Source organism: Electrophorus electricus, chromosome 1, assembly GCF_041902795.1.
Source record: "Electrophorus electricus isolate QZ-2024a chromosome 1, ASM4190279v1, whole genome shotgun sequence".
NCBI lineage: Eukaryota > Metazoa > Chordata > Actinopteri > Gymnotiformes > Gymnotidae > Electrophorus > Electrophorus electricus.
In genome coordinates, this window is record NC_137497.1 from 3559882 (window position 1) to 3585972 (window position 26091).

At 43.2% G+C, this 26091-nt stretch overlaps 1 protein-coding gene and 2 pseudogenes across 1 annotated transcript in view; 2 read left to right on the forward strand and 1 right to left on the reverse strand.

Moving 5' to 3' along the window:
- LOC118241364 (NLR family CARD domain-containing protein 3-like) overlaps positions 1-16792 on the forward strand; it is an 81653-nt gene extending 64861 nt beyond the window's left edge. The window contains exon 5 of the mRNA XM_081712103.1: positions 16571-16792. Coding sequence (XP_081568229.1) covers positions 16571-16622 — 52 coding nt within the window. The 3' untranslated portion in view covers positions 16623-16792. The remainder of the gene's footprint in view (positions 1-16570) is intronic.
- Positions 764-10639, forward strand: LOC145651150 (putative methyltransferase-like protein 24; annotated as a pseudogene).
- LOC145657608 (pre-mRNA-processing factor 17-like) lies at positions 12101-25754 on the reverse strand (annotated as a pseudogene).
- Between the last annotated feature and the right edge of the window lie 337 nt (positions 25755-26091).

A 26091-nucleotide genomic window follows, 5' to 3' on the forward strand; every position in this document is an offset into this window, starting at 1 on the left:
TCCGATAGCAGGACGGTGCCCACTGCAGGATCTGGTTTTTCGTCCACAGCAGACTCATGTGGTTTGACTACTAATGTGCAGCGCTGTCCCTCCGAACCTGTGGGTGTACAAATACGCATACAGGTAAATGAGACGCAGGTGTCTCCTGTCAGAAGACAGGTGATTGCGAGCGGAGAAAGTGAGTGAGACAGTCCTAGACTGGCAGGGGCGTATCCACCCCTTTAGGGAACCGACCAACCGTGAAAGTGGGGAGTAAACAATCTAAGTGTCGAAGGCCTGCACAAGCTTCCTTCTAAATTACATGTTTAAAAAAAACATATAGCATATTTAATAATATTTTTTCAATGCATAAAGGTTTCTTTAAAGATAAATAAAATAAAAAACACTAAACCCCAGCTAACCTTTGACATGTCTGCTGTGAAAGAAAGTCAGTGCAAACATGTGTGATGTTGATTTTGTGGGCTATAATTTCAGTAATAACTTGGAATATTACAAACACATAGTGAATACATAGATCTGTTTATTGTGATATTTCATTTATTCACAGTGGTGTATGTCGACAGCTCCCTGTGGTAAAGACAATGCAGACAACACTGATGAGATTAGCCAGGTCTGTAATTAGTGTGAATAGTGCCCAACACATGATGAGTGTACTGCCGGGCCGGTGCAACCGCTGGGATGACTCTCTAACACGGCCTGCCCACAAGCACAGAGACAGACGAGTTTGGTGCCAGAATAGTGGCTCATGGTGCTTATGGCAGAGATGACGGAGGTGTTGGCGGTGGTGCTGGTGTCTTTGCGAAGGTCTGCTCCTATAGCTTCAGGCCTCAGACCTGCCCAGATTATGGCATGCAGGTCAGTGGAGTTGTTGGATTTGTGTGTCTTGCAAGCACTCAGCTGAAGTTCCATTTGTTTACCTGCACCAAGCTGATCGGTTCACATTTGATCAACAGCTAATATTGTAATACAGCAGCTTGGGGATTTCCCATTCAGCTGGTTCTGCACTACATGCTGTGGCTTTCCCACAGGGAAACTGGACATCCCCCTTTGGTGTGTGGAGAGAAGGAAGTGGGTCCCTGATTGCAGTTCCTTCCCTCTGATCTTTTCTTTTCTGCTCCCTCATGAGGAATATGGCTGAACACAAAAAGCCCCAAGTGTCTTTGGGTGTTTAAGTGCTAGGGAACTAAATGAATCATTGACTACTCTCTCACTCACTCTCTCCACAGCACAAAGACACCATAAACCAACTGTGTGATCATGTCACATGTCCCCTAGTTGAACTGGGGAAACCTAAAAGCAAGCAAGGGAGGGAGGCATGAAGATCAGAGAAAGCACATCAGAAGGAGAGCCAGAGCTCAGGCTGAATACCTGAAGCCCACTGTCTTGAGCAAACTGTTCAAGAGTAAAGTGCCTTGCAAACTGTCCATTATGTATTCAACAGTCAACGCCATTCTTGTTCATTCCTAGAGCATGGCATGAAAAAGCATGCAGTGCCTGTTAACTCTTTTAGAGTGAGATAACACTTATACTTAATCCCAGCCAAGAAGCTGAATTGTAGGAACAGAGCCAGTGAAGCGCTGGGATTCTGGCCCATCTCATAAAACTGCAACAATCACTAGATTCTACTGATTCCCCAATCCGAGCTAATGTTTAATTTATACTGGAGGCAGCACAACACAAGTGCACTTCTCATCCAACACGAGATCATATTTGAGCAGCCAAACACTAGAAGCCCGTGGGTCTTTTGTGCATCCAGTTGACTCCAGGGCTCCTTCAGCCGAAGGCAGAGCAGATCGGAGCGCGATCCTCTGCTGGAGTCCAGCCATGGTTCTTCCATTTCAGGTTGAAATTTGGTTCTCCCCTGCTTTGGTTGTGCAGTTATTGGGCTTATCTTTAAAAGCTGATAAACTGCTCTTTTTGCTCTTTGGAACAATTGGTAAAAAAGCTTGCCCTTGCTGCAAGAGTTCAACAGCTTTGCATAAATGTGTCTCTGTCTCTCTGTCTCTCTGTTCCTCCTTCTTTTTCTTGCTTTCCCTCTGCAGGCTGGAACGAGAGGACCTGTGGCTGAAGAAGGCTCTGGCCACTGCTGGCTAGGAGGTTCATTGTTTCGATCCCAGCATCGACGCGGCACACCTACAGGACTCAGGGGTGTGGCTGTACCAGCTCTCCATTGACTGGAGGGAGCCAAACCCAGCCATCTCAGCACAGAGGCAACGCAGCAGCACCAAGAAGCTGGCCGCGATCCTCAATGACTTTGGGCACAGACAGTTGACGCCAAACACCGCCAAGAGGTTTAACTTTACAAAGCCATCAGGGCTTTTAAATGTGCAAATTGGATGCTTTGACATCTTCATAGTCAAAGAGCACTAATTAAACGTTCCTGTAGAAACTCACTTTAGAGTTGGTGTTTTAGATGAGCCTCCTTAGCTATGTGTGTCATTGATGGCTCTTAAATGGAACTAGATTTCATATTCTGAAATGCGATGACATGGTCAGCTAGACATATGTGTTACATATGTGAATAGTTTCCAAGGGTGTACTTTTTCCTGGAACAACCAAAATAACAAAAACAATGAAAAATCCATAGTTTGTCTCCAAATATTTTGTAAATAATATGACAAAAAGAGAAGAAATTCTCTGGAGCAGAAAATACTGTCATGCACACTGATACTATGGTCCCTAATTCAGTAAGCTGCTTTGTGAGACAAGGGAGGTTTGTTGAAGTGTTAGTTTGTTACATCACAGTAAACTGAAAATCACATATGCATGTGACACCCCCACAAATTTAAAAATCAGACTACATAAAGTGAATCACTGCAAAAAAGATGGCTTCTGAGATACCATCCAAGAAGAACTCCATTAACTCTGTACGTACATAACCATTTAAAATAACAATCTCTAAAAGTCCGGGTGATTTAAAACAAAAGGGGGGGAGGTCTTTATAGAGGTTACCGGCTCTTCATTCAAATTCGTCAACACCTGTCATTCAGTCACTCTGCTCACAGCCAAATTAACCGAGGAATCACTCTCAGCAACTCACACTTCCTAAAGACTTTTCATAGATTCTAGCCGGCCCCTGAAGACTTCTTCTAGGCTCACTCTACTCTCCTAAGACGTGCCGTACATGCACATTTACAGTTATCCCCAAAAGCCTCAAGCTCAAATAATCTTCACCTATTACTACTACTCCTGTCCTTTGGTTACCTAATTAGAATACATCCTCCATCTTCTAAAGGACCAAGAAAATCCAGGGGAAAATAAAAATGAAGTAAACTGTTTTAATGTTTGCTTTAAAAATGGGAACATACATGGGAGCACCTCTTTAATAACTGTTCAACCCTTGCTTTATAACTATGCCTACAAGTTTAGCCCACATGATATGCCCTTTCAACGTACATTCATTACTATTAGTATTACTGCTATGCTTGCAAAACGATCGGACAAACAAAGAAAGCAGTGAGTGCGCTTCACGCCCTGCTCTACACGCTGTGACGCAGGGCATCTATCCTGACTCATTCTGCATTCAGTCCTGAAAGCTGCGAGACACTCTCCACTGAATGGGTTTATCCTTGCATATGATCACGTTATCATTTAGCAAAACCTGAAATTTTCGCAGTCCTGCCAGGTATACCGCGCAGCCTGATAGCTGTCTGCAAAGCAAATTACAGCTGTATGTATGGAGTCTGTAGCGTGAGCACACTGGTTCATGTCTGTGTAAAATGAGGTCGTGTTAGTGCTGTGCCCTATGAATATTGGGAACTTTTCACACCCAGTTGTTTTAATGAATTGCTGACCCGTATTTAAAGCAAAGGCCACCATGTCATGTCACAGCTCGAGCCAAGAACTTCAGTACTGGTGCCACGTCCTCACTTGGTGCAGTGATACGCTTGTATTGCACTACATCACAGCGACAGCGCTGTCAAATGCCTACAGTCAGCGGGGCGTGCAATGATCTCACAGTTGACATATTACAACGCCCATCTCATCAGTCAATGTCTTTTTCAACTTCGCTCTGAACAGAAAGAACTATCTCCCCACCCCCATCCCTTTATCAAAATGATAATTGCTTCGTATTTATGCACCATATCCCAAGATGCCAGGCTTTTTTGTCACTCTCATATATCACTCTCCCACCTTCTCACGCTCTGAGTTTAATCATTGCAAATTAAATTCCGGCCCTTCACTGAAAAGCCTACAAACCACGCTCTGGTGCGTAGCATCAGCAAGTCGATGCTTTATACTCTATCGATTAAGCTTCGTGGCCCAGGTGGAAAACATTCCAGTAATAGAGTGCTCTCCAGAATTATTGACACCCTTGGTAAAAACAAGCAAAACCTCTTGTGAAAGATGTTTCTTGTTTATCATCTTAATTCAAAGGAAAGGGAAAAAAATAGAGACAATCTCTGGGGACTCTCGTCTTTAGCGCAACTCAAAGGTTTTCAGTGGGGTTTAGGATGCTTCTGTGGACACTTTGGTTTCTGAAGCTTCCGTGGTCACTGAAACATTTCTGTATGAATTTGGAAGTATATGCTCTGGATTCCAGTCACATTAAAAAAATAACAACTATCACCTATTCCTAGATTATCTTTTCTGGGATAAAAGGTTTCTTCAGAGTTTCAATGATGTTTACTGAACAGAGCAAATAATTTATTGGCATCGATATTTTAGACACATAGTGTCCTCAGGATTTAATCTGCTTTTACAGTTTTCCACCTGTGATCCGTGGAGGAAGTTTCACCTACTGTGGAGGCAAAATACACTTCCTTTTCCCAGCCGTTTTAGCTCATTTCAAATTTTCCTAATCATTCTCCTAATAGTGAATATAGTATAGTGGATATAGTAATAGTAGGAGTGGCATTATTTATTACAGCTTTTGTCTCATCTGATTGATTAAGGTCATTAATATTTAATACCATTTGTAGATTCTCTAATGTTGATGGGTGATGAAAGGTATCTGGCTTGTGTGTTGCTAGATATTTACACCCAATGAAATAGGAACTCATGCAAGATGACTTAGGAGTTCCTGTAGACTCAAGGGTTCTTACAAAAAGGTCAAAGGTCAAATGTGAATGTAAATATTTGTCAGCTTTTGCTTATAAGAATATATAGAATAATGAAATATTTTTAAGGAGAAAATTGTTTGAATAACTTGAATGACGGGTTCAATTTCTCTATTATCCATATAAGATGATAAACAACAGATATTTTCTCACATGACTTTTTGCTTGTCTTAATCCTAGACAAGGAAAAAATGTGATGAGTCAAAAGGTGCTAATATTCTTTAAGACAGACGTTCAATAATGATAGACCATTCTGTTTAGCTAAACATGGAGACAGGGTAAATGAAGATAAATATGCAACCACATATACTTTCCACCCACTTCATTAGTGACATTTATTTCTAAGAAACACTGTGTGCAATTAGATGCTGTTAGCCCTTCTGTTTCTGTGCAGTTTGTGCTTGTAACCCTCAAACTCACTGGGTGGTTTCTGACCACAGGATGACCTGTTGCCTGGATGTTTTCGGGGGTAAACCACTCTAAACCCATGGAGGAAGCTGACACATGGAAAAACTACAGTGCCTGATGCAATCAAACTGGCACAACACCCACAGCCCTGCCACCACCGTGTCACTGTCAGCGACTCTGAAAATGTCCCACTACCCAAATAACATCCTGTCAGAAACTGACCACAGGTGACTGGGATAGTGTGTGGCTGACATATAGTGCGTGACAAGAGACTACAGACTGTAATAGTACACCTATAAAATGCATCTATAATAGTCAAATCAAATGTATTTATTGCGCTTTTTACAACAGATTTTGTCACAAAGCAGCTTTACAAATGACGGAGTCCAAGCACCCAGTGAGCAAGCCAAGGGTGTCACTGGCAAAGAAAAACTCCCTGGAGGATGAGGAACAAATCTTGAGAGGAACCAAGACTCAAAGGGGGTGGGGGGGTTCTCCTCTGGCTGACAATGGTCATCACAATAGTAACAATAGAGACAATAATAAAATGAAATGATTTCCAGAATCCCTAGTCTGGTCCCAATGGTGTATGCATGTGCAAAACCAATCCCGCACGAGAACGTCCATCAAGAGCAACTGATGAGTTGGTGGGGTGAAGGTGTGGTGGGCTACAGCAGGGGACATCAGGGGGTGGTGGGAGTAGCTATGGCAGCTGAGACGGGTTGAGGCTCAGTAACATCATGACATCGGGGGTAGGTGTACTTTGGCAGGAAGAGAGAATAGATTATTAGACATATCCAGGTAAAGGGGTGTGTAAATTAGAAAACTATAATGTGCAAATATGGACTCCAGCAGATCTATCTATGGCAGCAGACCTAAAAGAAGAGAGCCAGAAGGAACCACAGGCATGAGGCCACCCTCATAAAAGGGGTGTAATGACAAAAGGGTCCAGCACTGAGTAGAGGTGCAAGGCAGGTGTTTCTGATAAAGTTGGAGGTGAATGTGTTTCAGATTCAGGCATATACTGCATATATCATACTGTAATTCACAGATGATGCAAAAAGGTTTAAATTAGAGGTACGCTGAGCCTGTTCAAACACACTTAGGAAACACACCTGGGAATTCCTAAAACTGTGGATGACTCTGGCTCTCCAGGTGTGGAGTTGGGCACCCTGGTTTAAGACGTCATTACTGCTCCAAGAACATAATATAAAAATTAAACATGAATAAACAGTAAAAACAGTCAAATTTATAATACATTTAAATGAAGCTCACCTTTATTCAAATAGAAACTAGTTAGGTGGGACATTTCTCCCGCCTTTTTCTTTGTAAGTGCCCCAGTTTTATTTTCTTGTGGGAAGGCATGATGGCATTATACAATTAACTACAATTAGTGACATTTAAACAAATCCATTTGCTGATCCATTTGCACTTCTGATTAGGGAGATGAACCACTGGGCCTCCGCTATATATATGGATGGAAAGTTCAGACTTTTAAGCCACTTATTTTGCCAAATCTTATTTACACAAATTTAATTTCCTAGAAACTGCATAAATTGTTGAGGACTGGAGTACCTTTGAGGTCATCCACAGCAATACTTTTCTGATGATGGCTTATAATTTGGTGCTTTTAAATGGCAAACAGTTCCTCATTTAAGGTGACAGTATTATATAATCATTACTCCTTAGCATTTATAACATGAAATGTTAGCAGCTGTATAGTGCTATATGGTTTATATTTTTTTCTTTTAAAGCATATTTGTTAACTGTGTTTTATTATTTCAGTTCTACATTTGTTTTTTAATGGTCACTGTGCAGTTTTTCAGAAGTAGGTCTATGTATCTTCCTTGTGTTGACAGGACTCAAATTCACCCTCTAATTTCCATACCAAGAGTTTCTGTTGCTGGCTTATTTTAGTCATTCTTCTGAGCTCTCCCACCATAATTAGTGTTTCATCCCTATTACCGCAAAGACCATAATTGAATTTAAAGAAGAGGCTGAAAATTCATGTCCTGAAGCCAAAACTGTTAAACTTTGAACTGAGGTTTTGTCCTGGAAAATGGCCAATATTGTTTGCTCAGAACTATGAGCCACTTATCACATCAAGAATGCTGAAAAACAGGTGCTGGAATTAGGGTTCCTAGTTCAGAAGTGCACACTCTGTGAACCATCTCAAGAAAGGTCTTCTGGGGGAAACAAAATTTATTGAGAGAAATCTGATTTAGCACAGGCGACCATGCTAGGAGTTTAATTTACCTCAGACTTTTAAACTTTTATTTATGGAATTTAGCTGATGCTTTTATCCAAAGCAACTTACAATTATGACTGAGTACTTTTAAGGGTTAAGGGCCTTGCTCAGGGGCCCAACAGCAGCAACCTGGCGGTGGTGGGGCTTAAACCAGCAACCTTCCAATTATGAGTTAAGTACCTTAACCACTGAGCTGTGGTGACACTAAACAATTTTAAGAAGGTTGCCTAGATCTAGCTTTTTAGTAAGCCAATCATTTCTAAATTCATTATAAAGTGTTCATCATTTGTAACCTAAGCATGCTTCCTTGTTGTCAAGAGGAACATAGAACTACATATAAAATCAATAGACTACCTTCAATATACACCGATCATTTACGTTAAAACCACTTATAGGGAAAATGAATAACATTGATATATCCCAGCCCTTTGGCACCTGTCAAGGTTCTTGATGTTGATGTGCTGGAAGCAGGAAAATGAGCAACCAATAGGAACTATAGAACATTGACAATTGTGATGCCTAGTTTGGGTCAGAGCACCTCAAAATGGCAGATCTTGTGGGGTGTTCCCAGAAATGGTTAGTACCTACCAAAAGTGGCCCAAGCAAAGACAAGCAGTGAACCAGCAACAGGGTCATGTAGACAATGAAGAAAAGTGGCCTGGCCCAGTAGATCATGTTTTCTTTTATGTAATGTGGATGGCTGAGTGCAGGTGCTTTGTGTAACTGGGGAAGATATCACCAGCAGTCACTATGGGAAGGAGGCAAGGGCAATTTTCTGCCTGCATAAACATTGTTGTACACCAACTATACCCCTTCATAGGAATTGTATTCCCTAATGACAATGGCCTCTTTTAGCAGGATAATGTGCCTTACCACACTGGAAAAAAATAAAATTTCAAAAAAAGCTTTCAAGGTGATGAATCAGCCTGCAAATTTCCTAGATCTCAATCCAACCAAGCATCTGTGGGATGTGTTGGAAAAACAAGTTTGATCCATGGAGGCCCCACCTTGCAATGTATAGTACAAAAGTTCTGGTTCCTTTCTGGAATCTTCTTCAGCTGTAGTGTACTGTCATAAAAGTTGCAGAGATTCAATTCAAAATTGTAGTGAAGTACACAGTTTTCAGAGAAACACGACGCTTTGGACAGAGGTCCTTCATTGGCTATGCAAGCGCTTCTGAATTAATAGTAGGAGGAATCAGTTTCTATATGAAAAAGTACATGTTTAAATCATAACATTCATTCCAATGGGTTCTAAAGAGTGTATACTACTACTACTACTACTATTAATAATAATAATAATAATAATAATAATCATAATAATAATAATCATAATAATATATCTTCTCATGTTGAAGATGGCAAGTGTGGAAAAATTAGGAAGTAGCAGATCTTCATGGATTTTTTTTCCTCATATACGCACGTTGATGAGAGTGTAATTAAAGCTAGATCATTAATGTCCCGCCAAAGGGTTGCATTCCCAAATAGCTTCTTTAGTGTTCCCTAAATGTTAATTAGCCAGCATGAAACACCCCATTCCTGTCCAACTGAACAAGTGCAGACAAAGCTGGAGTTTGAGAAAAAAAGAAAAAGACATTGAATTCCTCATTTCATTCAGGTCATCAGGGGTTTGATAATTAGTCGACAAATTAAAAGCACAACTTGGTGCCTGTGGAGGAGAGAACCCTTTTCAGGGGTTATATTCAAACTTATCTGCTTATACTTAAACAACAAAAACAGGTGGAACACTAGGGACCTTTAATTTATTCAAGTGCTCAAGAAGATGTATTAATTTTTTAATGCAGGATATAATAAAGAACTTGTGCTTTAATTATTATAATGGGCAGGCAGTCAAAAGAGAAAGTCCTTTGACCCCATCGCTTTAATAAACATTGAGTCAGGGTGTAAAAGCAGCAGCAACGTACCAGATGAACTCAGAATGCAAGATGAATCACCAATCATTTACACAATCATTTCTCTGTAGAGAGATTAATGTAAAAAAACAATCTGGACTGAGGACCTAAGTTACTTTAACTGGCTCAGACAACTTCTAAAATTGCAGACAACATGAGCCATTGTCTTAGAACTGGACTAGGGAGTGTTCTAGCTGGACACAAGATGGAGAAAGAGGGAATGCACTTCAATTCATGTGTGTGTGAAACACCCGTCTGGAGTTAACAGTTAATCTTCACTCAGGCAGCAGCAGGCTGAACCTTTTTAATGAAAGTCCTGAATGCATGAGAAATAATGAGGCAAGGGATCTCAGCAGTCGAAGTTTAGCTGTTGTTTGTCTGGTTTCCTGCCAACAGTCAGACAAAAGAATCATATGCAGTGCGATTGTTAGTCCACGATGAATCACTGATGAAGTGAATGCTTGTTTGCATGCTTTCTCCTCACAGGTGGATGTGCTGAAGGTAGACATGGAGAGTGCGGAATGGAAGATTCTAGAGAATCTGGTCCTGGAAGGAGTTTTGCATTCTGTAGGCCTCCTGCTTCTCGAGGTCCACCTGCATTGGGCGGGGTTCGAGGTGGGCGGGGACGAGCCAAACGTGGTGCGCTATTGGTTTAGCCTGCTGAGAGAACATGAGCGTGCACATTTCAGTCTCTAACGCAGCTACACTGTCTCCGCAAAGCCACGCCTCTTTCTTCAGAGGAACCTACACAACACAAGCAGCACTTATATACTGGGGTGGGTCAACACACGTTACGCTCCGCAGGGAGATCGACTTGCCTGGCACGAATTTGAATTAAGGGGAACATTGTTCAGAAGGGCATGGCAGCTGTGCTGACCAAAGTAAACTTTGAGGCCAAAAGTTGCAACCAGATGTGTTCAGATTTGACAGTTTGGCCTGTTCACTGTAGTGCTGTTTTCATATGGCAGAGCTGCATCATCCTTTGTAGGGAAAAAGATGAGGACAAAGGGGGGCTATAAGTGCTTCTAAGCGCTCAGCAGTGTTTTATGTAAAGGTTGCATTATTTCCAGAGGGTCAGCGACGCAGTTAGAAAAGATTCCGCGGGAGAGAGCCCGTCTACTGCTGGCTACTGGTCAGGCGTTTGACCCTCCGCCTCTTATCGGAAGAATCTGGTCCGAGAACGATGACCCTTCATTCTGAGAGACACAGGGTGAGCGAGTCTTGGCTGGCAGGCAAATGAACAGGCTCAAAATAAAAGAAGTAATGAGGTTGGAATAGAGCTACAGGCAGGAAAAGAGCTCAAACCGAACACAGCAGACTAGTTTTGTCTCTGGTATGGTCAAAATCTAAGAGACACACAGCTGACTACAGAGCGGTCCTGCGATTTAAGAAGGTTGGTCAGAGAGCACAGGAGAATGAGCCCCTGGGCTGTCGACGCAGACTGCTTGGACAAATGTTCCCTCCCTCATCCTTGGGGAGAATTTTTTTTAGTATCATCACCATCAGCACATAAAGCTTCACTGAAATATTAGCTGACTACATAGAAATGGTTTGACATTGCTGCATCAGAATACAGTGACGTGATAAATTATGGATGAGACCCAGGAAGTTGACTTCCCTTGCATGTGCATGCGTGCGTGAGAGACATAAGCCGTGCTTGCTTAAGCGCGTTCATGTGCTTTCGCTTTCAGTACTATGGTCTCCTATGTGTAAAAACAAAACAAAAAACTATAGAACCCAGCCTTTCACACTTACAAAGCAGTCTCCCCCTTTATAAGTCAAATGCCTGGTTATATAGCTTCCAACGAGGCATCTGCTCCTCACTGAAGCCAGAACTCTGGGCACTTAATTAAACCAAACAAACGAGTAAATGAACTGCACTCACAGGGAATGAAAGTGGCATAAGAAAGGAGTGCAAAATAGGGGCTTTGCACTAGCAGTCTCACCTTGACTCCTCTTGTTCAAAGACAAGCAAACAAAAAATCATCATCTGATTGTGGTGCACAAAGTACGTTCGCCGTCCAAAGGAAATTTGACTTGCCTTTGAGAATCAGGCATGTTTATCATCAAAAGGAAGCAATGCAGTTTGTCACTGCATCAGTAGATTCATGACACGAGGCAGATTAGTGCCTCCCAGTCCCGTGTTATTAATCTGCTTTTAGCTTTGTGTTGGCTGTTTGCTATCAGCTTGTTTAAAGGCCATAGTGAAGTTTGGGCAGAAACTGCCAAATGTCTTCTAGAAAAATTATTTATAGCACTTTCAGCCTGGAAACAAAGATGTTTTGTACACATTTGTCCCATTTCAGATGATTAGAAAATGAGGGCCAAAATCATCCTAAAATATCAGCTGCATGTAAACCAACTATAATATTGATCAGATCCAGTTAGACCAGGTTAGAGGAGAGGAACTGGCCATGGTGATTCATTTGCTTAGCCCATACAACGTAGTCAGAGGATAGAGACAACTTACATCAAATATACAAATGAGAACCCCTTGTGCTGTCAGCCATGTCTGATTCTGATCACCAGTGATACCAAACAGACTGATGTACAAAATGTTTTATTACACTTAGAAACAGATGCCTCACGCTGAACTGAAGTGCTGATATGCACGGCTTTAGCATTGGATGACTCCTTAATAATGAAATGAAAATATAGAAGAGAATTTAAAAGGCCCATATGCGGGGAGGGGGGGGCGGGGAATTACACTAGAAATCAGGACTGGATGCCAGTCAATAAACTTCAGTATTCACACACAGCACTGAGCAAAGCCTAGAATATAAAATACTTCAGTGAAACAGCAAGGGTTGGAGAACTGAGCCACTCTCTGCTAAGGAGCAGACGCTAAAGCTGCTCAGCTGAGCAAAGACCATGGTGGGGGGTTAAATGGAGCAACCTGACTGTCTCCTCTCTCTGCTGTTGAGGCTCACTCTTCCACCGGCTCTTCCCCTTCCTTTCCCCTCTTGTCTTGTTAGTCCCAGAGTTTGATTTGTCCGTCCCAGCCGCAGGTGATGACATTGGAGGTCTCGTGGGGGTGCCAGAGGGCGCTGATGCACACCTTGTCGTGTGCCTTGATTCGGTGGTACAGCTTGGTGGTCTTCCAGTCCCAGATGTACCAGCTTCCCGTCAGAATCACCAGACACCACATAACTACAGTTGGGGGCGATGAGACAAGCACATTATGGCAGCACAGCACAATGATACTGCGTCCACTATAGACTTACGGTAGATCCATTACTGGAAAGAGAGTCATGTGACTGAGGAGAGCACTTACCTCATATCAGGAGAAAAGTCCACCCGGCAGGCATACCCGGCAACCATGTGGCCCTTAAACACTTTCTTCTTGTTGAGCCTGAACCGATTCTGGGCTCCGAATATCAGGATCTGATTATCCATGGACTGACAGGCTAGCCATTTGCCTACAAGAAAGCAAGCAGACATACAGATAAAGATATCCAGTTCAAAACTGTGCAGTGGTGAACTAAACTTTGTAATGGTAGCAGGGCTGTTTCTAAAGCCAGCTGAGTATCTGATGTGCTCTCGACTCAGACGTCTGCCCACGTGAAGAGTAAGGCAAAGGCAGATCAGCACACAAAATCCCCCTCAAAAGAGAACAAACACGTGTGACGGAGGAGAAAAAAGCAACCTTCACCTGCCTTGATACACGTGGCTGTCAGCGAGATCAAAGGTGGTGTTGGCCACTGAAGTAGCGATCCCTTTGATCAGCTCGAGTGAACGCTCGAGTTGGCACTCGAGTGCGTACTTCAGCCGCAAACCAGCTGCTTTTTATCTATCGTGTGTTCGGCGGCTCCCCTCTCAGTCTGCATGAGCCCCACATTAGGCCCACTGCATAGTCAGTTAAAACTTGCACCAGCCTGCTTGGCTCCCCCTAACGGCGTACGGGCCCAAGCCCTTCAATGCACGCTTTCAAGGAAAATAGAAATTGAAAACAAAAGAAAATAGACTAATATATATAAATAAATAAAGCATTTAGAAGGCTATTTACTCATGAGCAGGAGAAAAAGAAAAGAAAGAATAAGGGAAGAGAGGTGAGGAAGAGTTCATTTTTCTGCCTCTTTTCCATTTCCTTCCTACAGTTTGGTCTTTATGTGAGTGAGAGAGTACGTAAGATTTCCATAAATCATGCACTACCAGGAAGGAAACAAGATGTGTAAAAACAAAATCTGAGAACTTCGCATGAGACACTGGGGGAAAGAGAAATGGAATCGAAAAATAACATTTGAAAGGCAAAAAATGCGCACAACTACTCACTTTGGGGACAAAGAATTTAATGGAAGTCTGAAAGTGGAAAGGAAAGTGGGTGTGTGCATGTGCATGCAGAGGAGGTACTGTACCAGTGAAGCAATGCCCAAGCAAAAGCACACTCACCACTGGGTGATAACGTCACCGCAGGCATCGAATGCATACTGGGCTCCGCAATGTACTTGAAATCCACTGGAATGTCCCTAAAAAAACGAGAGCAGGTATTGATGAAAACCAGACACCTTCAGTTCATGCAACGTGAGTGCATTTAATGTTTAGCACCAAACTATGGTGTAGAGGAAGCAGACCGGACCACTAGACCTACACAAACAAGTGCAAATGATGTGGAGCTACATTTTTAAATATTTGAGCCTCAAACTTATTTTATTGTGGTTTTCCTCCTTTTCTTTCTGTTCTGGCTGTGTAACTAAACACTCCTGATTAGCCAGTGCCACTCTGTTGACAAAGAAGGTAAATTTGTCATCTTTCCTACCCCAAAGAGAGACAGTGGGTTTTGTAGCCCTTCCCAGACTACAAAATGCAAATACTGGCAGAAGCTACAAAATCTACTGAGAAAAATGTAGCTTGTAAGACAATGATACTGCAGTCCAGTCTTATCCTCATCCGTCTCACCACCTAGGGAGCACATGTCAGTGTGGAGTGACTCAAAAAAAAAAAAGAAAATCTCCAGAAAGTGGAGATTTAAACAGTTAAGACAGTGTATTGATGTGAAAATTCATCAAAAGGCAATGTCGCACAGAAGTTAAGAGCAAATTAATGTCTCATAGCTAATGACAATGTGAAAAAGTTCATGTTCTCCTTGATCCATTACACTACTAACAAATCAGATTAATATATTCTCCAAGAGAACTGTACTGCCTGCCTTGAAGTGATATTGGTTTTAGATAACATTTTCTGACAAAAATGACTAATTACTTACAATGGAAGCTCCAAGTTTACTTTTTATCCAGAAAATTAATTCAAGTACCATTGGTCAGACTGTAAATCAGATGAAAAGCTATGAAAATAATTACCAAAGAGTATTCTAAAGGAAATTAGGGCTAAAGTTGTAGGGATGCACAAGATAGGGCAAAGTCACACAAAATAGTATTCAAGTGTTTGGATATAGCACTAAGTGCTACTGGATCAACTGTGAGGAAATGGAGCTGCATCATGCTTAGACATGGCTGAACCCAAAAACTGCTACATTCATCACATCTGACAGTAACTGCCCTGTGCCACACACTACACGATACATGGTATTTAATGCCTATTTAAAAAGTTACCGTGGCAATAATTAGTGCCCCAGTGTCAAACTACCACCAAGGCCTAAGCTGAAAGCCAATCAACATCTACATGTAAATAAATCCACTCTAAAGACTCTCACCAAGAGACAGATAACTGACTAACCCCAGATGTTCTATATTTTTGCAGAGGGTTGTTCAATTATGAATCTCTATCGCCATATGCAAATTAGGACAAAATGCAGTAGCACCATATAATCACGGTAAAAGGGTTCAATGTGCCAGTAATTCACATATGAATGTGGAATCTTGTTATTGCAGTGCTACTTGTTACTAACATCTTGTTAAATCTGGCAGTAGGTTTTATGAATTCACTACAGGATCAGAGCAAGAAGGGGATTTGTGAAGGAAAACCACAGAGAGAACATCAATAACTCTGAAGGAGCTACACAGTTCAGTGACTGAGACTGGAGTGAAAATACAAATGTCTATACCACTTGAGACAGAAATGGAGGTTTTGGGCACTTTCAAAATGTTGCGTGTGCACCACTGCCCGTTCCTCAACATTTCTCCAACAGTGACGTATGAGAGAGGCAGCATCATATGTGGGGATGCTTTTCTTCAGCAGAAGCTGGGCTTTTTGTTATAAAGAGAGTTACAAGGACAAATGCATAGTGCAAATGCAGATAAGTACTGCAGAACAACCTGTTTCAGTCTGCTAAAAAGCTAAAGCTTGGGTGAAGTTTCAGCTTTCAGCAGGAAATGATCCCACGCTCAAGGCCAAAGCAATGTAGGAGTGGATGAACAACACAAAAGGTGAGTGAGCTGCACTCAGCCAAGCCAAAGTCTTGATCTCAAACCAACTGAAAATTGGACGTACGATTTGGAAGCTGTTCTATAAGCATTATCCAACCAACCTGAATAACCCGGAGTAAATCTGCAAGGAAGAAAGATAAAAGCTGTTAACTGCAGCTGTTATTGGTAGCAAAAGTACTGCTACCTAGAACTTGGGTGAAGGGGCTGAGTACACATTTTAATTATTTTTTTTAAAGATCTGCTGACAAATGATGAATATGAAAATTAAAGTTATATCACTAAAAATACTGACTGCAACCACCCACACGTGCTGCCAAACACACACACACACACACATACACACAAACAGTGAGAGCATGGGGGTCTGAATACTAGACACCCAACACAACAGACAAATCCACGTTAAGGTTCAGCAAAGCACACTGTGCTCAAATCTTTGCTGGCCAAGCTGGGGGGGGGGGGGCAGCAACAATAAAGCTTCTACAAATGCAGCTCAAGAGCAGAAACCTCCACAAACTAGCCACTCTGAAGATGTTCCTCACTGACTGTGAACGTGTGTGCACGCATGTGCAAGCAAAGATGGTTATTTTTTCCACACCTCTGCCCATGGCATTGTTAGGAAACCAACATTCTTCCATGGCTCAGGAAGTGGAGTGGAGGTGCAGAACTAGCCTAGTGGGCGGCTGGGTGGGGCATCCGCGGGGCTGATGAGACCGTGCTAGACCGGCTCGTTAAACGAGAGCGTGGACCACTGGGGAAGAAGGTGGCAGCATGACCACGATCACCACTGTGTGAACTGTGACCTGCAGCTTTTGTGAGGGGCCCAGAGCAATGGAGACTCCTCAAGCAGGGAGGTCTCATGGCAAAGAACTTATTTACCTCGGTTCTGCATGCAATTACAATATTAAAACAGTGCATTTGCTTAATGTCTTTTACAGATTATACTGCACACAGATGTTGACATGGCCAGCTGGAGCGTGTCTATACACACAGTTTAAGTCAATGTTTTGCATTTGAAAATGAAAAATTTTAAATATGCATCTAAAAACTTTCCCCATATGCACTGAATCCAACTACTGCTGGCCAATTCTGCATTTGACTCACACATTAACCAGCAACCCATCAAGTTCAGTGTGGTCACATACAACACACCGAGTTAAAATCAATATGAGAAACAAAAGGTTGTTCATTCATATGTGAATGTTGCACCGCCCACTCACCACTCCCACACGCGCAAGCTTGTCATCGGAGGTGCTGACGAAGCGGCGGTTCTCGTCCACAAACGTGATGGTGTTGACGGCTCCCAGGTGGCGGTGATACTCCTGCACCACCTCCCCAGAGCGGATGTCCCACTAGGTAGGTGACAGCGGGGCAGGAACAGGGCTTTATTCTACACACTCACACACACACACTCTAATGTATCCCTACGGTAGCAGATCAGATAATGACTTTTGGTCTCTGCCTGTGACAGAGACTGATGAGATGGAGCTGGAGGCTGAGGGAGGGAGAGGTGAGTAGTTTTTCAGCTTTGATTATTTACTCCCATCATGTTTGCTGCTGAAGGACTGCACTCATTCACTCTCCTCCTCAACTTCTCCCTCATGTGAATCTATCCATCCTTCAGTACCCCTCCTCACATTGCACATACACACACACACACACACACACACACACACACAACACTCTCTCCTTCTATTGAGGGAAGCACAGAGCATGAAATAAGGTCCTGTCTTCAGATTTACTGAGGGTAACCAAGGCTTCTCTTGGGTGTGGGTTTGGGGATGTGCGAGCATGCATGTGTGGACAGTCTAACACCTAAAAACTAACAGCAAGATGAACGCTAAGGACAGTCTTAGGCAGTCTATCTCAGGCATGTGCACACGTACACCACCCCCCCCCCCCATGCATGCATATAGCTTACCTGCACAATCTTCTTGTCCGACATTCCGGCAACAAACAGGTTTTGTTTGTCCTCGTCTGGTTTAAACTTTACACAGTAGGGGACATTCCTGTTAGTGAACCTGGAGATGCACTGACCTGAAGGCAGAAGGAATTCTGTCAGAGTGGCCAGCGCACACCAACATCCTCCACCCCTCAACCTCTTTCAGCACACAGGAGGTGCACTCCTCTCCCCAGAGGAGTACGGGGTGGAAAGGAAGCAGGCCGCCTGAGTGAGTGAATCCTAAGCTCAGACACGGATGGCACTGATCAAAGCACAGCGATGCAAGTTACTCCACATCCGGTTTCAGAATCTGACCCAAGAACAACCCTGTGCACCCTGTACGAGTGGCTCCTCCTAGTGGAGGAGCAGAGAGAAGGGACGAGTATATGCTGGCGAAGGAGACTCCCGTCTGTACAGAGACACAACTGGCAGAGTGCTCTTCTTTAAAGACCCCAACTACAGAAAAGTTGCATGCCAACTCAATGTGAGAGAAACACTTGGAAGCTAGGGAGGCACAGAAAACAGGTTGGTCTCCAAAAGGTGTGTGCGTGGTGCTCACCTGTCTCAGAGTCCCACAGCTTGAGGTAGCGATCGTAACCGGCGCTGAGGAATTGAGTTCCAGCGTTGTTGAAGCAGATGTCGCGCACTGCCTTACTGTGACCTGCAGCAAGGAGAAGGGCCATGGAGAAAGCAAGCCATTAGCATTTGCCTTCATCTGTTCTGACACTGTTGTGTCCCGGACAAGCACATATAATAAGGTAGACTGAGATCACCAGCGGAAAATGACATGAGAACAAGAAGTATAATGTGATAGTACATGTGAGAGAGAACGCGAAAGAGAGAGATACACCGACAGAGTATCCTGCTCTATTCTTTTCTCTTTGTACATGGAACATGTGTGACAGTTATGAGATAAAACTTGCTGTGGACCACCCAGCACTGGTTTGGAGGGGTTTCCGCAACAGCTGGCGAATGTAACCGGGGCGGTGCCCCACAGATACTGGCTTGGGTAGCAGGGACCCCTTAACGACACCTCCAGTGAGCCAGTGCTCATGCTGCAGGGCTCGATCGCCCGGCAACCGCCTCCCTCTCACCTCAGCGGAAACAAAGGGCCAAGCACGGCCAAGAGCCAAGATCTGCGTTCACTGCAGCCACACGTGGCAGCACAATCTAGCAGCACTTCAAGAAGAAAGCTAGCACTGAAGGAACAGGCCGACAAGCCGTGCTAATGAGGGCTGGCAGTCACCAATTAGCACGAGGGCATCTGCATAATTCTAATTAGCGACAGAACATACTCAGCTGTTGCTATTGACGCTGATGTTCATGACATCCGTTTTGATCCTGCAGACAAGTGTGCAGAGTTAATGCATCTGTGCTCTGATGCACGTTCACACTTCACTCTCTGTCCACCCTTTTTAACAGCCCTCTCCACATCTGCCTGTCAGGGACTGTCTCTGTGGTTTTCTCCACCATGCGCTCACTGTTGAATAATACACGATGGATGCATCTCGACAAGCACAACCGGACCAGTGGAAAAGCCCGTTTCAACTCCACTTCGTCTATAGGCTGGGAAAACATCAGAAGATTCTGTACACGTTACCTGCACGCTCCCTCATGAAACCATAACACAAGCAAAAACATTCTGGTGGTATCTGACAAAGCTCAATAAAGAGAACAGAGGAGGGAGAGACAGAGGGAAGCAGGGAAAGAGGGAGAGACATTGATCAGAGGGCACCGTGTTCTGAGAGCCTTTCATGTTCTCAAGGTCAGTCTCATCAATTCTCTGCCTCGAGGTGCAAACAAAAATAACATCACTATATTCATCTGGAGCACCAGATCTTTCTGCAGGTACATTGCAAACCTGAGTTCTTTTCCTTTAAAATTTGTGCCCTAAATGTCCTTTTACAACAGCGCTCTAAGATGGAGTCAAGAGCTATCTGGATTATGCAACAGCTACTCAGGAAACACCCCTTCTTACCAATAAATGTCCGTAAGCACCTCCTGTCACTGTAGACTTCCCAAAGCTACAAAAGGAAAAAAGAGCTTTAAATCCCATGCAACACAGATATGACAAATGGCAGAAACTGGAAGCAGTGCTAAAATTTCTTCCCAGGAAACAGTGCATAAATGTTTGCGTGGGTTGGCTGGTGGACACATCCATGATCTCTTCTTAAATTCTGCTTTCAGCAATTTGAAATGATTGTTAGCATGGCTGAAGAAAGCAAAGGCAATCAGCAAGCTAGGGCAAATAGACCAAATTAATCACACTGCAGAGTGGGCCAAGAACAAAATGCTCCAAATTATGAAGATGACCCAACATTTGAACTCTGCTTTGCTGTCCTCTGTGCAGAGCCGCCCATACGGAGTGAACTGTCCAGGGATTTGTTTCACAAAACCCATAGCTGCTACTACAGGCAGTATTGACCACTACTGACTATGATATATCTATATGTTTGTCTAAGGGTATCTGAAAATAACTGACATCCAGTCAGGAACACTTCTAAAAAGAGCCAAGCACAGTACAAGTCTGTTTTGCCATTATTCAGCTCTCCTTATACAGGCTTCCAAACGTTTCTTGAATGGGTAGGGATCAGATATTGCATGTAGCAACAATTTATTTTGCAAAAGTAAAAATCACTCATCTTAAGTATAGAACCCAGCTATCTGTAACTTATTTTATTCGTATTAGAGGGCAACTGCTATAAGATTTTCAATGGCTGATGGTAATATTTAGAGAGTAGGGAGGCAGATGGGCAATATATAATACTGGTATAACTTTTTGCACCTTATAAAATACATCAATTTAATATTAACAAACAAATGCGACCAAAAATTGCAGAATTTAAATGAATATTTAACACTGTTATTGTCTGCATTATCTCTGTTGTAGATGTGCACTGTGTAGTGCACTGATTAAAAAAAAATGTAGCAACTAAATTAGAAAAAAAATGCAACAATTTCCAAAGGCAATTCTAAAACTAACTTTGCCACTGGGGTGAAGGGTGGAGAGGGGGAGATCAGCTAAAGCCGACTGTCACAAAATGGCATTTAATTTGCTGATTAATTGGTCGACCACTAATTTGTAACATTATTATTATTGCTATTGCAAAGTGGCCTTAACAGTGAGAAACGTACTACATAAATTAAATAAATGATCATATTCGTCACTGATTACCCACGTTCAGGAGCCTGTTAGGCGTAGGTATTCAGCATTATGCAACACATCCCTGCCGATACTTAGAATAGTGAATGCTTATGAAAAACAATTACAGACAAAGAGTAATTGCTTAGAAAAACGATTTGTGAACCCCCCCACCACCCACCATCCTCAGAAACAGCCATCAGAATGAACACCACTTTGTTTTCCCCAGAGGCATGCTCAATAAGTCTGAGTGTGAGGGATAAAACCTACCTTGATCTTACAGTCCATAGAGCAGGAGAGAAGCAGGTGGCCAGACCCAGGAAACAACTGAATGGCGCTGACACCCTACGAGTGGAAGGTGGAGTGGAGAGGAGATGAGCCAACTGTGTGTGTGCACTTCATGTGCAATTAAACACCACCTGCTTTCAAGAGCCATTTACAAGGGCCACGAGGTTAGCTTCTACTCTTTCGCACACTGGCGTCATGGCCGACAAATGTAATGTTCAGTGCTGCCTTAATTGAGAGCTGCGTCCTGATTATTCTGTGGCTGCGTGGATAAACTAAAACGAGAGTGTTTTCAAGGAATGAATGACTGCACCCAGTGCTGACCACATTTCCCACCGTTAATAGAATGAGCCTGGACTGATGCTTTTTACACCATAACGAACAGTGGAGAAGTGGTAACAGAAGCATCAGGATTTGACACGGGTACTGAAGTGCTCTACTAACTTCAGTAGCACCCTGACCGGTTTTCTGTACATATTGTATTTAAAATGGGGGCATTTCAACAGCAAGCTCGCTTTGCTAGCTTAAGTGCAAACATTTTTGATTTCACACAGACATAACTGACATCACACAATGTATTCACATTCAAAGTTTAGATGCCAATACGATGTGACTCCAACAGACATCAACAGCTCCAAGGTTCTGGACTTGGGATTGGCACTGGGAACAGAAAAGAATGTGGGGGAGCTGATCTCAAATCAACATTCTGACACCTGCTAAAATAAAGGAAGTGCTCTGAGGCTGACACACAGATGAAGAGATGAAGAAAGAAAGAAAGGGATAGAAGAAAGGAGGAGCAAGAAAAGAAGGAGAGAGACAGGTATGTTGACCTCCAGTGCTCCAGAAAACATCATGAGTGAATATCAGACCAGGCTAAGGAGTTCACAAGTCTAAATGGCAAACACCAATCACGTTGAAAGCAGACATTATGTGAGACAGGGTAAATCTAATCCTAATCAAGACTTGAGCCAATTCATTAACTGCAAAATTAAAACCAAAATTATGTTTGTGTTTCTCTCACTGGCTGAGGCTTCAGAACACTGCAAGTCACAAACGGCAGTATTTTTCACATGAACGTCCCAACCACTGCATACGTCCAGGGCCCTCTAATTGTAGCTGATAGCCCTGGTGAATGTACTCTGTGTTCTAACAAATCACAGCTACTCAAACTTCCTGACCAATCACAGACATGCATTCTAACTTTGTAATGTAATACACTACTCACGGTTCATTTGAATTAATACTTGTGACCATAGTACCACTCTAAGATAAATCTACAAATCAATTACATTATAGTATATTATAGTATACAACTTCTTTCCCTTTTTTAAAAATAGTTTATAAAGCACCCTTGGCTAGAAAAGTCCAATATAAATGTAACAATTTCTTAGAGACTAAACTGAAAACAGGATGTATTCCAGCTCAAGTATTAGTGCAATCTCTATTCAAAATAGCTGAAATTAATATTTTGTTCATATTGTGCCACTTCGTAAAAATACTTCCATTCAAAAACAGCACCATGTAGGCAAGTAATTTCTCCGGATATTTCCCACCAAGCATAAAAGCATCCTCCTCTGTAATGCATTTCCCTTTCGCTCTCTCACTCCCAAATACATGTACAAAACTAATTTGTCATTCCATCATCATTATGCACACCATGAGATAATTAATCAGAGTCGGTCTACTCTCACTCATAAATGCAGATGCGCACACATGTGAACATGCGCGCACATGTGAATGCACAAGAACAGACACATGCCTCCTCACCTTGGTGTGCCCGGTCCAGACGTGCAGCTGCTTCTTGGGCAGGTAACATTTGTCGGGTGTTTCCGCCAAGCGCAGGTTAATGTCCACGTCCTGCAGGACATGCAGGTACGAGCGACCCTGGTAGTCATACGCGTCTTTGACTGTGGAGCGAAGACACATCAAAGGGTGAGGAAAGAGGCTTTTAGCCATTTCAACAAAAAGAAAATCAGAGAAACTTGAGAGGGATTATGGTAGTCCTGCTAGCTTTAAGAAAGTAACGGGAGCTGAACAAATTCATGCTGTGGACAAAAGTAAATCTGACTCTGTGAAGCGTAATTGGTTGGAACAGCTGCCATGTGTCTTACCGTGTAGAATGGTTTTCTCCTCAGCAAAGGCCTCTTCCTCATTCTTGCCTCTTTTCTGCCTCTTTGCTGTGATTTCGTCCAGCTCCTTCTGCTCCTCCTATCAAACAGAATATGACAGAGTGGGATCCTCAAAGTGCAATTGCAGTAAATTATATATAAACGCGCTGCCTAGGCTAAACCTAGCCTTTATGTTGTGAAGTAACGGCTAACAAATTTGGATTAGACAGCCTGCCAAAAGGTGCAAAGCAAGCAAAGATAAAAACAAAAACAAACAAAAAAGCCCAAGTGATTATCATAGAGTGTAAGGAACCCATGTGGGCAAACTCTGACCTCTGAAGGTTTGGCCACGTCCTTCTCATCCTGATACTTGGCCCAGGGCCCCAAGAAGCTGTCGATCTCTGACGCGTCTCCCCCTTTCACCCGCTTCCTCTTCTCCTTCTTTAGGCCCGACTCAAACACGGTCAACCCTGTGGAGAACAGATGTGCACTGCTGCAAAGAACTGCCCAAGCAGCAACAGGGAAGGTGGGATGGGGTGGTTGTAGCTTCAGGCAGACCCACAACCAATTGCAACCAATGAGCAGAGAAAAACCAGGTCATGTCTAGTACCTTTCTTTTTCTCTGCTTCCTCCACTGCTCCTATGTAGCTGCTGGATGAGACTTGACTGCTGTCCACAGATGGTCCAACGCATACCCTATTAAAATATAGTGAGCATCCCGTGCTCAGAAATAAAGATTTAAACTAAGTATGAATATTTCATAATACTCACTATAACTAGTGTGGTGAGAATACTGACAACACTGGCTATTGCACCATGATCAAATCATTCTGAGACACAAATTCTCTTTAGTAAATGTAAGCTATGCATGTCCCTTACCGAAAGTGGAAAACGTCCTTCTTTGTTGTTCAAACATGAAATCGTTGACATGGGCGGGCTCAGCATATCCAGAAAGCATGTTCCTTGGCGCAGCCATTTGCTGCGTTTTGAATGGATTAACTGGTCCAAACTACAACACACAGAGGATGGGGCTTTACGTTAAACAAAACACTGAAATGGTTCCTTTACCACATATAAACTCTCTTGACCGTGACCTTACCTCGGGTGCAAACATGGTTTCTTAAGTAGGGCTGTAGAGGAGCTCTTTGAGTGAGGGATCAATGTGTGTGCCCGTCTCAACATCTTCCTGCAACACGAAGACATAGTAAATTAACAATCTAGATGGCCAACGAACGCTGGTTATTTAAGAAGTCAGGAAATAACGAAGCTAGGCAACATTAATGAAGGATATTATTAAGATATCCACCTAGCTAGCTAATTTGCAAGCTATTTACACATTGTGTTACTTCATGATATTCTTAGTTACGCTAGCGTTGTTGTCTTTTAGGTGGCACACCACACTTCATGTCACCGTATATGAGTCCTATATAAAGGTTTTAAACATAACCACACGAGGAAACTCGCATCAAATAAAATTTAGCTAGGTAGCATTAACTAGCTGACCAAGTTATTTAGCTAGGTTAGCTAACTAGCTAATCGAGCTACCGTTAGCGAGTAAGCTAGTTAGCGTTAGCTACCCAGACATGCTAGCCGACATGTACCATACCTTGACGGCGACCTCAGGTGCTGAATTAAGAACAGATAAACTCGTCTTTCTTCCAGATTTTAAAGGCTGAAGATGTGAGACTGCGTCTAGGTCTACTTTCTCGGGACTTGTATTGGGCTGATTCATTTTCTGTGTCTGAATTGGTAAAGATGCTGATGAGCCTTCTTTGCCAGGGAGTTGGTGTGGCGGGACCAGGACAGATCCTGCGAGATGTGAACTCCAAGGTACCTGAAACTGTCAACCCTCTCCACCGTGGCTCCGTTGATCCTCACAGGTTGGTAGTGCCGCATCTGCTTCTTGCTGCAGTCGACAATCAGCTCCTTTAACTTGCTGACTTTTAGAAGGAGATTATTTTCCTGGTACCAGTTCTCCAGGTGTTTAATCTCCTCCAGGTAGACCCTCTCATCATTGTCCGACACCAGACCCATGAGGACAGTATCGTCAGCGAACTAGACAATGATGGTAGAGCTGGAAGTGGCCATGGAGTCGTAGGTGTACAGTGAGTAGAGCAGGGGGCTTAGGGTACAACCCTGAGAAGCTGCACTGCTGAGGGTGAGGGTGGATGAGATGCAGTTGCCCACCCGTACTGATTGTGGTCTGTCTGTTAGGAAGTTGGAGATCCAGTCGCACAGGGATGGATACAGTCCCAGATCCTCCAACTTAGTAGTGAGTCTCAAGGGGATGATGGTGTTAAATGCTGAACTGTAGTCGACAAACAGCATTTTAACATAATTACCCTCCCTTTGTCCAGGTGGGTCAGTGTGGTGTGGAGCAGATGTGCAATTGTGTCATCAGTGGAGCGGTTGTGGTGGTTGTAGCCGGAAGGTCGAGGTTTCTTTGGGACAGGGACGATGGTGGATCGCTTGAAGCCGGATGGGACAATACCGAGCGTCAGGGAGAGGTTGAAGATGTCGGTGAATACCAGGGCTAGCTGGTCTGCGTAGGCTTTGAGGACTCTACCGCAGATGCCGTCAGGTCCCGCCGCCTTCCTGGTATTCATTCTTTGCGTTGTTAGCATTAGTGCTGCTAGATATAGCCTCGAAGCGAGCAAAGAATG